The sequence below is a fragment of the Esox lucius genome, chromosome 18 (assembly GCF_011004845.1).
Source record: "Esox lucius isolate fEsoLuc1 chromosome 18, fEsoLuc1.pri, whole genome shotgun sequence".
NCBI lineage: Eukaryota > Metazoa > Chordata > Actinopteri > Esociformes > Esocidae > Esox > Esox lucius.
The window spans coordinates 26,466,816-26,479,941 of record NC_047586.1 but is presented as its reverse complement, the minus strand read 5'-3'; the positions used below and the strand labels follow the sequence as shown (position 1 = coordinate 26,479,941).

General features: G+C 39.7%; 1 protein-coding gene across 5 annotated transcripts in view; it reads left to right on the top strand.

Moving 5' to 3' along the window:
* The window catches only part of snx9b (sorting nexin 9b), a 46,631-nt gene that overhangs the window by 7,112 nt on the left and 26,393 nt on the right, over positions 1-13,126 (top strand). For all 5 annotated transcript variants that reach the window (XM_034287784.1, XM_010904068.2, XM_010904072.2 and 2 more), the window contains 2 exons: positions 1,796-1,870; positions 5,665-5,805. In XM_034287784.1, coding sequence (XP_034143675.1) covers positions 1,796-1,870; positions 5,665-5,805 — 216 coding nt within the window. Of the gene's footprint in view, positions 1-1,795; positions 1,871-5,664; positions 5,806-13,126 lie in introns of those variants that run through there.

The following is a 13,126-nucleotide window of genomic DNA, read 5'->3' as shown; positions in this document are numbered from 1 at the left end:
GGTGATTACCTGTACCAAACTTTATTTAATGATGAAAACTATAAAAAACACTGCTGTGGTCATCACTATCCTCTTGCAATAGTACAAGCTGGATGGCAAAAACTGTGCAAATAGTACCTCAAAAGTAATTTGAATAAAAAAAATAACAATTCAGCATGACAAAAGAGTTGAAAAGAACTTTCAAAACAAAAGTGAGGAAAAGAAGGTTTAAATTCTGGCTTTACTGGCAGAGGGATACAGTGAGCGTCAGGTTGCTTCCATCCTGAAAATTTCAAAGACGGCGGTTCATAAGAACAAGGTCAAGCAACAGACATTGGGGACAACAAAGCTACAGACTGACAGAGGGCGAAAACGACTGTCCACTGACCAAGATGACTGTCAACTCATTCGAATGTCACTCAACAACCGTAGGATGACATTAAGTGACCTACAAAAAAGAATGGCAAACAGCAGCTGGGGTGATGTGCATGGCGAAGACGGCTTGAAACAGGCTCCTAGGGGCAGGGCTGAAGTTGTGCAAAGCTAGAATATATTTTTTCCAGCAGGACATTGCTCCATGCCACACAGCCAGTTCAATCAAGGTGTGGATGGAGTATCACCCGATCAAATCCCTGTCATGGCCAGCCCAATCTCCAGACCTGAATCCCATTGAAAACCTCTGGAATTTGATCAAGAGGAAGATGGATGATCACAGGCCATCAAACAAAGCCAAGCTACTTCAATATTTGTGCCAGGAGTGGAATTAAGTCACCTAATAGCAATGTGACAGACTGGTGGAGAGCATGCCAAGACACATGAAAGCTGTGATAAAAAATCAGGGTTATTCCACCAAATATTAATTTCGGAACTCTTCCCAACATTAGTCTTTTGTTGTTGAAAAATGAATATTAATTTGTTTTCTTTGCATTATTTGAGGTCTGAAAACAATGCATCTTTTTGCCGAACCGCGTAAGCGGAGCTGGCCAAGAAGAGTGAATGTCTCTTACTGAGTGAGTGACTGACTACTCCTTGTTAAATAGCGTAGTGGTTAGAGAACTATAGGTCCCAAGTTCATATCTCCTCGCAGGTGAAGTGATGTACGCGTTATGAATTATTCCATAAAACTTTTCTGGCTAAAACCGTTAATATCTACATTATAGTAAGCCTGAAATAAAACAGTTTACGGTGCATGCGTTTTGGGTCAGGATCGACAAACACATTTGCTCTCTTAAAAACGTAGTTAAGTTATAGTAAGCCTTAATTCAAACTGTATACGGTTATATTGCGACTGTTTCTGGCATGGAATAGTTCATCTTCAGTCTCGCTAGCAAGTGCTCAATTCTTTTGATTATTCCTAGGAAGTTAGTAGATACTAGTAAGCCTATTACTGGCTAATAAGTTGTTAAAACAGTCAGTGGCAAAAGCAATACAGTTCATAGACGCTAGGGTGGAGGTAAACTTAATAAGAAACGTTAGTCAGTTTAACACAATCCTCAATGGAGTCTAGCGACTGCTGAAACATGTAATACCTTGGCGTAATGGTTATAGACAGTGGCTTTCAGGTGGAAGACCTAAGTACGAATCTGTATCAATGTCATTCACAAATGGCCAATTAACTATTAAAACAGACAGTGGCAAAAGAGGATTTGTTAAGGAGATACCGATGCCGGGTGTCAGAATAGACAAGAGGCTATACTGACAGCCAGCATATGTACAGCTCTGTGGTGTAGTGGTTAACAACACAGCATTCACATGGGTAACCTGGTGAATGCTGTTGTGGAAAGTGAGTTACTCTTATTGATTTGATTTGTTTTAGGGTGTTGGAGGTGGCTGGATAGAAGCACAAAATTCCAGAGGAGAAGTTGGGCTGGTTCCAGAAGACTACATTGAGGTAAGGAAGTGCTTAATGTATGTATGTATGGTGTTTGTGAAATTGCATTGATTTAATGTTTTCACAATTTGCATTCTCTATGACTGCATTCATCAGTATGGCATTGTTTTGGAATTTAGTAGGAAAGCCATGGCCTTTTTATTGAAGGGGTCCACTGTTTGCCGGCATGCTAGCAACTGTTACAGAAAAACCAGATATTTTGGCCATAGTTAGGTGGCATTGCACCAATGTGGAGATGGGCTGTTCATTAAGAATGTGGCATAGTAAATATTAATTGATATTGTCCGACAGGGGCTCTAACATTTACTCTCCAAACATACCTTTGCAATTTCCCTACATCACAAGTTCTCTGTAGGTGATAGGTATTTGATTTGCCTGAAACACCACCTTATGAAAAATAAAACAGAGTTTGTATATTACGGGAAAACTGATTGTTTTGGTGTCTGACTACAGCTCACTAATTAATATTCATATTATGTGTGACATTTGGAGAAGGGCAGTACCAATCGAACACCTATCCCATAGTCGCTCCCTCCTCCATTTCCTCAGCTCCAATCGTGTCAGTTTGGGCAGCTCGGGGCCAGTTTGGTCTAGGCCCTCTGTCGACCTGGGGGATTCTGGTTGGGTGAAGTCCTCAAGCATATATGACTGTTCAGTGGCGGAAATTTCGTTTCTTTGCGGACACATCATTCCCCATCTTTTAGCACAGTCAGTGGAGCAAGCTAGAGATTCAACCACAAAAATGGCGTATTTCTGTAGGACAGTCAAAAAACTTGTAAGAACCCCTTAGCAAGAAAGGTTAGATTTTTTTGTGAGGATATGGCATATATCCATAACAAAAATTTAAGATTACTGTTTAACTACTAGTCACTTTCTATAGTGTATCTACAGTTACTTCTGGTAATTTGTGTACGCTTATGAGCAAAAGGGGTTGTGGAAAAAAATGTTTGTCCTCTGATCTTTCATTCAAAATATTTATAATCGAACACTTAATTCAAGTAAAAACATTGAAAGAAAAAAAGTATTATCATAAAAAAAGAAAGAAATGAAAAAATGAAGAGACCACTGCAAAATTATCAGTTATTCTGGTTGTCAAGGTATGGTGACGACTAGCGCCATCGTGCCGTGCACTCCTGGTTTCCATCACTTCATGAACTCACCACAGACTCACTCATACATAATCATGCACACCAGGTCCCAATCATCCCATCAGTATGTGTTAGGAGTGGTCTCTTAATTTTGTCTGCCTTTGATTTAATATCTGTTGATACTTGATGGAATCCATGATACCATGTATCCTAACAAGTCCTGGGCCTTTGGAAGAAAAACAGCCCCCAACATCAATGATCCACCACCATACTTCACAGTGGGGATTAGTTACTTTTCTGCATGGGTATCTCTCTATGCCAGTCCCACCTCTGGTGTTTGTTTAAAAATACCTCTATTTTGGTCTCATCTAACCATAGAAACTGGTTCCATTGGAAGTATCAGTAACGTTAGGCAAACTGTAGGCACTTGAGTTTGTTGTGTGATGACAGCGATGTTTTTTTTAGGGCAACACTATCAAACAATGTATATGCTTGTGGCGTCTGATCATACTTTTGGAGACTTTCTGACCCCCAGACCCAACTAACGTTTGCAATTATCCAGCTGTGATCATTAGAGATTCTTTTGCGACTCGAACCGTCCTGCTCGCTGTTCGTGGGTCGATATAGACACATTTCCTCTTCCAGGTCGATTGTTAACATCTCCCGTTGCGTTAAGCTAGGTAAATATTGCCACAAATGTGTTCCAAATCACTCAGATGAATTTAAAACTTTAAATATGAATGGGAGTATACTTTGGTTAGATTTTGCACTTAATAATTTCTAAGGGTGCCAGTAAGTGTTACACATGTTTTTTGAATCATTTTACTGCAGTTACAGAATGAGAGACCATGAAAAAAAGCCAACAAAGATAAGAAAATAGTTTTCACACAGCCATTTTGCTCATCTTTACCAAGGGTGCCAATATTAGTGGAGTGCACTTTAGGGTAGTTATTAAATGGGCATTTTGTAGAATTTTTTGCTTTGTTATATCAGAAAATAGTATATCGCCAGTTATAGTGGAATGATAGGCTTTCACATTTATTAACCCAAAATGATTTTGAGTGCGTACAAATATTCATCCTAAAATGCAGAATTTAAATTGGTCAAATAGACTTGCAATCATCTTTCCCCAAGCAAACAATAGCAGACATGTCCAAGAACATTCCCTTGGTTATTTCTTCATTACTGACATTCAGCTCACTCAATTCATCCACCTGTAAACCAATAAAGTTGTTAATCAACATAACAATGTAACATACTGTTTCTGATTTCTTCAGCTTTGTGTATTTGTTTTACTACATTGTTATAACAGCACCTATAAGAAAAGTTACAAAAGGGAATACTTTTAGGATTGTGGCAATCTGACAGGAAAAGGTAGCACTCCTATAGGTTTCCTGTTTTGGTGAAACCAAAACGGATGTACAGTGCCTTCCGTAGTTATTGGGACAGTGAAGATTCCTTTTGCTTCTTCCCCCACACTCAAAGTTTGGACTTGAAACAAATCAAAGTTTTGGTGTCATTTCGACACATCGTTTATAGTGCAGTGACATAGTGAACCTTCCAGTTAGACTGTGCGAGTGGGTGCGACTGTCTGCAATCCAGTCAGGATTTCAGTACATGGTTGTTCATTCTGGCCATCTCACAGTCGAAAGCTGTGAGTTCAGCCAATGGAAGAAAGAGAGGAGAGGTTTGCTTTTGGTTTAGTTTTACTCCAAACACTCATAAGTAGTCACAGCAGTTAACAGATCATGCTCTGGAATGTGCTTGTGTTACCAGTCATCCAAATACACTCTGCCCTAACAGTCAGCGCTTACTTTCTCTACTCAGAAGATTTAAAGTGTGTTTGTGCTATTTTTGCGCACACCCAGTCAAGTTATCTGGGCCATGGTTATCTACCCCAGCTGTCCTAGACTGTTTTGGTTCCTGACAGGATCTTAATATTCCCCAACCAATATGCACACAATGTTTTTGTACTCATCAAAAACAGGACTAAAGTTCATCATGGTTTCTGTTTATGAAGATTTCACTTTCACAGGGACACAGTAGTTGTACTCTGTGTAAGTGGGGGGAAGCAGGGACAGAGGTTTTTGTGTTTTGTATATCAATAAAAAAAGTTTCTTTGTCTTTTCATGCACATTATATCAATAATGATTCCAGATGAAAAATAAGTGCTGTGTGTGTCTGTGTAATATTTCAGCTGTATCATCACAATCCAATTTCATATTTCTAAATCATATGCTATTTATATAAGTCTGCTTTGCTCAGCTTTATCTAAATTGTCCCTTGCTGTGCAGAAAGGTGAATACAACTGAATAATACAACTGATGTCAATGTATCATCATTAAATCCACAGCAATACAAAGCTTTTTAATTGAATTTCACAATGACATGATGACGGATAACCCAAGGTTACTTAGAAGTTAACCAACTTCATTCTCATGTCTGCTATATGAATAAATAATATACTGTACATTGTATGACTAATGGGGTGATTTTGTATTGATTGCACTATTATGACTTATTACTGGAAACAATCCAAACACCCACAGTTGTATTCTGATGAACAGAATATTTTCATATTCTTTGAACAAAATGGACACAAATGGACACAAAAAGTGTCAACTATAAGTTTGGGGGTTTGACTATGGTTTGTAAATCTCTTTTCCTCACTCTTTCTATCCTCTTTGCCTGTCTGTCTTTCTGCAGCTCCCAGGAGGAGGTGTTAATGTTGGCTATGTAGCTCCTCCCATAGCAGCACCAGTTGCAGCCCCAACAGCTGCCCATGTCCCAGACTTATCCTTCTTTGACGCCTTTGCACCCCCAGCCAACAACACTGCACGTAACCAGGTAATGCGCACGCACACATTGCAGTCCACCAAACTTTATGTGAGCAATGAATTGTCTTTCCACAGTGATAAAAAAAGTATTCACATTTCAGCCGGTTTCAAATCATAACGCATTCAGGTTGATAGCTGAACGGTACGTTCTCCACACGTCTTTACATAGAACTATGCCTAGACCATTCCATATGACCTTACCCAGTCATCAAAGAGGAGGCAGCAAGGCATTATGTAAACCAGTTTTGTAATATTCTTACAACACTTAGGATATATGTCTCGCCTTTGATGATGTTTCTTGCAACTGAACGTCAGCAATTTTTTCCTATTAGATGTGTTGTAAAATAATTTGTCTGTCTGTGGTTCTTTTACTATGTGACAATGGCATTGTCCCAATTCTTTATTATATCCTGAAAATGTCTGCGTTTAGACACTTACTAACGCTCAGCCCACTGTACTATTAACCGACTGCTAAAATGGCCTCAGTAAACATTAGATCACAATGCACCACTTCCAATAAACAGTGGCATCATGTGGTGTATGATTTACCTTTATTCATAAAGAGAAATCAACTGAGACTGAGGTATCTTACAGCTGAGCCTTGTATTACAATATCAAAAACACATACAAAATTGAAATACAGTACAACATATATTAAGAAAGAAAATCACAATAAAAATATAATTGATAATTGTAAATTGTCTTATAGGCACTAAAACCTTTAACTTGGATCACTCTGAATTGCATTCCATGATATTCAAAAGCAATTTTTACCCAGTTCCAAATAGGCCGATGTCTTGCTCTTTTGGATGTCAGTGATTCTCAGCTAACTGAAGCATATAACAGACATTGATGTAAAGTGATAAAACGCAAAGATGAAATGGACTGCACCCAGAGACTTTACTACAGGGCCCGGTTTTTCAAAAGTAATCCACTAGGATTTTGGATAACGGATTGGATCAAATCTTGAAAATGGGTTTTTCAAAAGAAAAAACGGATTACATAATCGGATTTGATCACGTAATCCAATCTTGGTTTTGATCCGGATCAAACCTTTAGTTTGGGTTTTTCAGAACTTTTTTGTAGGATTTGGATCACTTTGATCCAAAAAATCGGGATTAAACTGATCCCATCAGAAGGGTGGATTCAGTGTGGATTCCATGCCCAAAATGTAATGAAAACATTAAAAATGTATCAAACAATACTATATTTGGATCATGCAGTATCTTACAAGATATCCTATTTATTCATAAGGTTTTAATTTTATTTGTTCATCCGTCAGGCTACAGTGATTAGGTAGGCTTTAACGTATTCAGCCTTTCAGTATAGGCCTACAGCAAAGTAGAAAGAGTTTGGCTTCATAAAATAATCCCCCAAACAGCTGTCAAAATTGACCAAAAACAATAAATTTCATTCTGTCACTAATTGATATATATATTCATCACAATCGAAAATATTTTCGTTTTTAGAATATTAATTAGTGATGCATGCAATGATTACAGAATAACCAAAGAAATGCAAAGAATGGCAATCACAGATTTTTGAAATCCAAAACAAATCCAAATCAGAAATAGTGTCTCACTATTGCGTCCCTTGTTGCACATCCTATTTGCTGTTCTGGCAGAATGCAAGAGGTTGGTTAGGGTCTCCAAGGGGCTCAGGTGCATCATTGTCAGCACAGAGAGGGACATTGCGCTTAGTAGCGATGTTGTGCAGGACAATACAGGCAAGGGTTATGTTGCATGCTTTCTGTGGTTCCGCTCTCAGGTAGTTAAGGCATGCAAAGCGCCTCTTAAGAACTCCATTTAAACGCTCAATTGCACATCTTGCTCTGCAATGAGCCGTGTTGAAGCGTGCCTGCACCGGTGTATTTGCTGTTAGAAAAGGAGTCATCAGCCATGGTAGGAGTGGGTAGGCACTGTCTCCTAATATTATGCCATCCGGTCGGTTGGTTTGGAGGTCTCTATATAGAGCGCTCTCCCTCAGGATGCATGCATCATGGACAGACCCAGGCCACTTGACAACGCAGTTGGTGATGATGAGGTCAGCATCACACACAAGTTGGACATTGATGCTGTGCCTCCCCTTTCTGTTTATAAACTCCCATTCATTCTCACGAGGTGCTTGTATATGCACATGTGTGCAGTCGATTGCTCCAATAGTATTGGGCATATTCCCCAAAAGAAAAAAGCTGCGCTTGGCCTGGGCAATCTGGTTGTCCTTTGGAAAAGAAACAAATTCATTGACCAGGCTGGCCAGTGCGATTGACACATCTCTCACCACATCACACACAGCTGATTTCACCACTCCCATATAGTCACCAACAACTTGATAGAAAGTCCCACATGCATAAAATCGGAGAGCAATGAGGATCTGGTCTTCCACAGACAGACCGTGACTCCTTTGGGTTCTGTGTTGAAGTTTTGGCCTGAGAAGGTTCACAAGGTACTCTATATCAGCTTTCCCAAAGCGAAACCGACCATACAGCTCCTCAGTGGTGTATTGCTCCAGTGGCTTGTTACGTTCAACATGCACCCTTTGACGGTATCCTCTCCTGGCAAAGTGGTGGTGGCGGTGGACAACACCTGCCATGTCACTGTCTCTCTGTGAATCCTTTGAGGAAGGCTGATTAATATGGCTGTGTAGTTGGTCGATTCAAACACACCTATTACAACTGATTGGTTTAGGCTTGTGTTCAATTGCGGCAATTGGACTCAAGAAGCTGTAACTTCACTGCTGCTGAAACCAGTGCTCTACTAGAGGGTGTTTGGTGCCATTATGGAACAATAGTGGGAAGTTTTAATTCTGCTAAGGATACCAACAAAAAGAAAAATTATGTTTGGACTTTAATCAAAGAAAATGTGAATGCCATAGGATCTGGCCAGAGGAGGACCACAGACCAAATCAAATTGCGTTGGAAGAATCTTAAGGCCAGGGCAACAAAGGACCATGCTGAAGCCAAAAACCCACAAACAGGCAACAAGCCATTTTAGAATGGGAGATTACACAGATGTGGTCCTCGACATCATTGGAGGTGAGAAGTCGCAAGCTCTTCATGGTATTCAAGGTGTTGTAGGGGATGGCGAGCCTTGGATTGAGGCGGAGGAGAATCTGCCAGTTCCTCCTGAGGCTGATCCAGAGAGCGTATTTATATTGGATCTCAGCTCTGTTCCTGAGGAAGAAGCTGGATCCTCATTGGTTGAGCCAGTGGTAGTTGCCACAGGATCTCAGAGGAAAGGCTTGAAGCGCCCTTCATCAAACAAAGATGATGATTACAAGGCACTTCTGCAAAAAGAGACTGAAAGGGCAGAAGCACAGCTTCGTCTGGCAGAGGAACAACTGACTCTGACCAAACTGCAGCAAACCAAGTCCAGACTTGAGATCTGCCTCCTAAAGGCTACGCTCAGACAAGCTGGTCTCTCCACATCAGATGAGGAAGTCTGAAATTATTGTGGAGTATTTGACATTAAGTCTTTTTTTTTATTCAATACATCTATATTTGAAACATGTTATTAATATCCTCAATGTACAGTGTTTGTGTTGTAGGTCTCAGATGAGCGGACTGCTGGAAGAGGATGGGGTGGGGTTTTTCTTGTTTTTAGTTTTTTTTAAATGTGTGTGTTTTCATTTCAAATATAAATAAACTTATATTGACCCCACACTGGCTATTCTACTTGTTGCTCTTTACATATCTATAGTTCTACATTGTGATTTCCTATCCTGTTTGAGCACTGGTTATCCAGATTTGGTGATCCTGAAAAGTTCCTATCCGGATCAGATTGATCCAATCCGATGTTGCTTTGAAAAACTGCCTCAAAAGTAAGCTGGATTACGTGATCACAAAAAAAAGGATTACTAAATCCGGATAACTTTTATCCGGATTAAACCTTTTGAAAAACTGGGCCCAGAAGCTGAGGCATGCATATATAGTTTATCGCCATAATGTAGTAGCGGCGTAAAAGTTGCTTGCACAATATATTTTCTATGCTGAAGAGACAGACATGATTTATTCCTATAAAATAAACCAATGTTAATCTTTAGCTTTTTCACGAACTCACTAGCATGGGTTTTAAAAGACCAATTTTAATCTAACCAAATCCCAAGGTATTTATAAGAACAAACTCATTTGATAAAAGAACCATTTAGTGTAGTAATTTTAGGTTAATCAAAGGTATGTTCTCTGAACTAGAAAATAGCATGTACTTAGTTTTATTTCTGTTTAGCACCAACCACCCGTCCATACACCGCAAATAATGTCTTATCAAGTATATATGACTTGTTTTCAGGTTAAAAAACTAACCATCCTTAAAATAAGGTATATTTTTCTTAACAAGCTAGAATATACCACTTGTTTAGAAAATATGCCTTGAATATCGTGTAATTTTTCTCTTGTTCAATTGGCAGATTATTTCACTTATTTCAAGCAAATATCTAAAAAATTGTGAAATTGTCTTGTTCCTTTGGCGAAATGTATTGCGGTGCAGGTGTGCGTATATTAGTATATTAGAGATGGACCTGTAGTGTATATTACTGTCGTCATCATTAAAATGAAATGAACAATTTTATAGAGAGTTACATATTTAATTAATTTAGACTGACCCGTCTGATACAATAGCCTGGTAATTTTGAAACTGTTAAGAATCGGCCCTTTTGTATATTGGTTGAAATAATTATTGAATACCCGGTTGTCAAGGGAGAGAGTAATTATATTATTTATTGCAGTATTAGATAGTCTTATTCATGAGGTTACGGACCTGGTCTTCCTTACACAACCTCAATCTCATCTCACTCAGTCTCTTCTCACATTAATGTTGGTTACAAGCTGATATATACATTGTGTCTACCTAGCAAAGATCAGGTTTCCAAGACAGTTACCCCCATACCAAATCGTCAATGTAAACATTCCTGTGGTTATCAGAGCGCAACCTACACTCATATTGTAATTGTTAATGCTCAGATTCCACAAAGGCATAGGCAATTGTTCTTGGCCAGGCCCAGTGACGACAGATTTGTCAGTAAGATTGATATTTGTTGTAATAGTACTGTGCCCAGGCCTAAAACCAGATTGAAATCTGTACAAAATGAAATTTTCTGATTAAAAAGGAGCATAACTCTTTATATTCCAATGCCTCCAGGACTCCAGGGATGACAATTTAGAGATGGGGTGATGGTTATCATGGACACTAGTGTCCCCACCCTCATGCAGCTGGAGCACATGAGTGGTTTTCCAGATTTTTATGTATAGCCCCCAAAATTTGTTAGATTAAAAAACACTGCCGGTCAAAAGTTTTATTTTATTGAAATTCACACAGTTTGAATGCGTTAGTGTACTCTGAAAAGCATAGAACAAATATACAATTGCTGACAAAATAATTTTATTTTGTTTAACCAAATGTAATCTATGTTTTTGACTCATCGAAGTAGCCCCTTTTTGCAGACATAACAGCCTAACACACTTGTGTTATTTTTTCTGCAATGGAATGGGATATTGTTCGGAATAGTACTTCTCAACACTGTTGCAGAAGTTCCCACAAATGTGTTGCACTTGTATGTTGCTATTGTTTAGAAAAGTACTTCCCAACACTGTTGCAGAAGTTCCCACAAATGTGTTGCACTTGTATGTTGCTTTGCTTTCACCCTTCTACCACATTCATTCCAAACCAGCTCAATTGGGTTTAAGTCTGGAGACTACTGGCCATTCCATGATTTGAAGCCTACGGTCTTGTTTTTGTGGAAGATTTTGTTAGTCTCATTACTGTTTTTATTAGTTTTCATACCAAATGTAATCTCACATTTGTGATTCGTTTTATGCTAGTGGATTTGATAAATTACGTGTCTTAGAAAATACTCATGTAGGCATTAACAAACCAGCTACATAACTGTTCTGTTTCAGTTAAGAACATTCTGTGAGAGGATGCATCTTGATGATTCATCAGGCTGGTTGGAGTTGGATAGCTAACCTGAGAATCAGAATACTAACGCTGAAGAGTGGCCACTCTTAGTGACTGGCAAGCAAGCAAGCAAGTTTATTTATATAGCCAGTGGTGTTTTTATATGTAAAAATTGGTGGGGCACAAACCATTTAAAAATATAGGATACATACCAGTAAAGCTACAAAACTCCCTCTTGCTGCTGATGTGTTTAACACAACAAACAGCGTGGCTCCACAAAACACTTTTAACGACAGAGCGGCTTGCTTCTACCAGGTGTTGTAGTACACATACTGGGGGGGAGGGAGAGACCTTCTTGTGTAATTGCTCTCCTCCCTCACACACACGTGTAAAATTACCACTGTCATATTTACAAATATAAATTAGGAATGCAACCAAGCACAGAACCAATGTGCCTACAGGGCCATACGCGAACAGCAAAGAGCTCAACACCACTGAATCCCACAACGAAGTGGAAAGACAACTTTTTAGGGATACAGATCCATTCGATGACAACAACCTTAATAGATAAGAATGGACACACTGACACTCGTCAACATCTATATCAATCGATATATGACCAATGGACGGACCAGCACCACAAAGACAGGATGATAAAGTTCCTCTCTGACTCGTACGTCATCATAGCTGTTATGATAATTTTCAGCAGAGTGACGGTCTCAGCAAAAGCCTCCTCTAGGTTGTTCTCATGGATGGATCTTAACAGAGACAGGGCCGTCTTACCAGTGTGAAGCTCAGTGTGGCGGTAGAGAGTGGTCAGCTCAGACTTGAACTTTTCCTTGTTTCCTAGAGGTCATAGTTTCACCGCACAGTCAGGCTCAGATGTACGGAATGACAGGACAAATTGTGGGAAGAGCGAGCTGTCAACCAGTTTGGCAGCGATCAGGTGGTCACTTTGTGAAAACCTCTGCTACACCTGGGGGATGACTCTGTTGCATGCCTCCATCACCGGCGCTGTGTTGGTTACTCATCGGCCTGGCTCGTCTGTTCCATCGTGAACGGTGGCAGCCCATTCATCAGTTTTCTTTCCGCATATTCTGGACATTCTCCTTGAAACGGCTGAGCGCACTGCTAATCCCAGATGCATCAATGCTCCGTTTTTGCAGTGTTGTATAAAACATCAACTTCAGGGATAAGGAAGAAAATTAATTCCAGCAGCTGCAGAAAGCTAGGTCCCAGAGTTTTTTTGACAGGCCGTATGCCTCCCTTTTGGTGGCCTCATCCCATCCTGGTTGTGTACGTATGTCCTCCATATACAGGAGCAGCGCGGTTTTCCCAAACTGCATTGACAGTTCTACTTTTAAAGTTCCATCGTACAGCAGGTGGCCTTGGAATGCGTCTCTGTGTTGCATCAGCAATTGCAAAAAACACCTTCAGTAT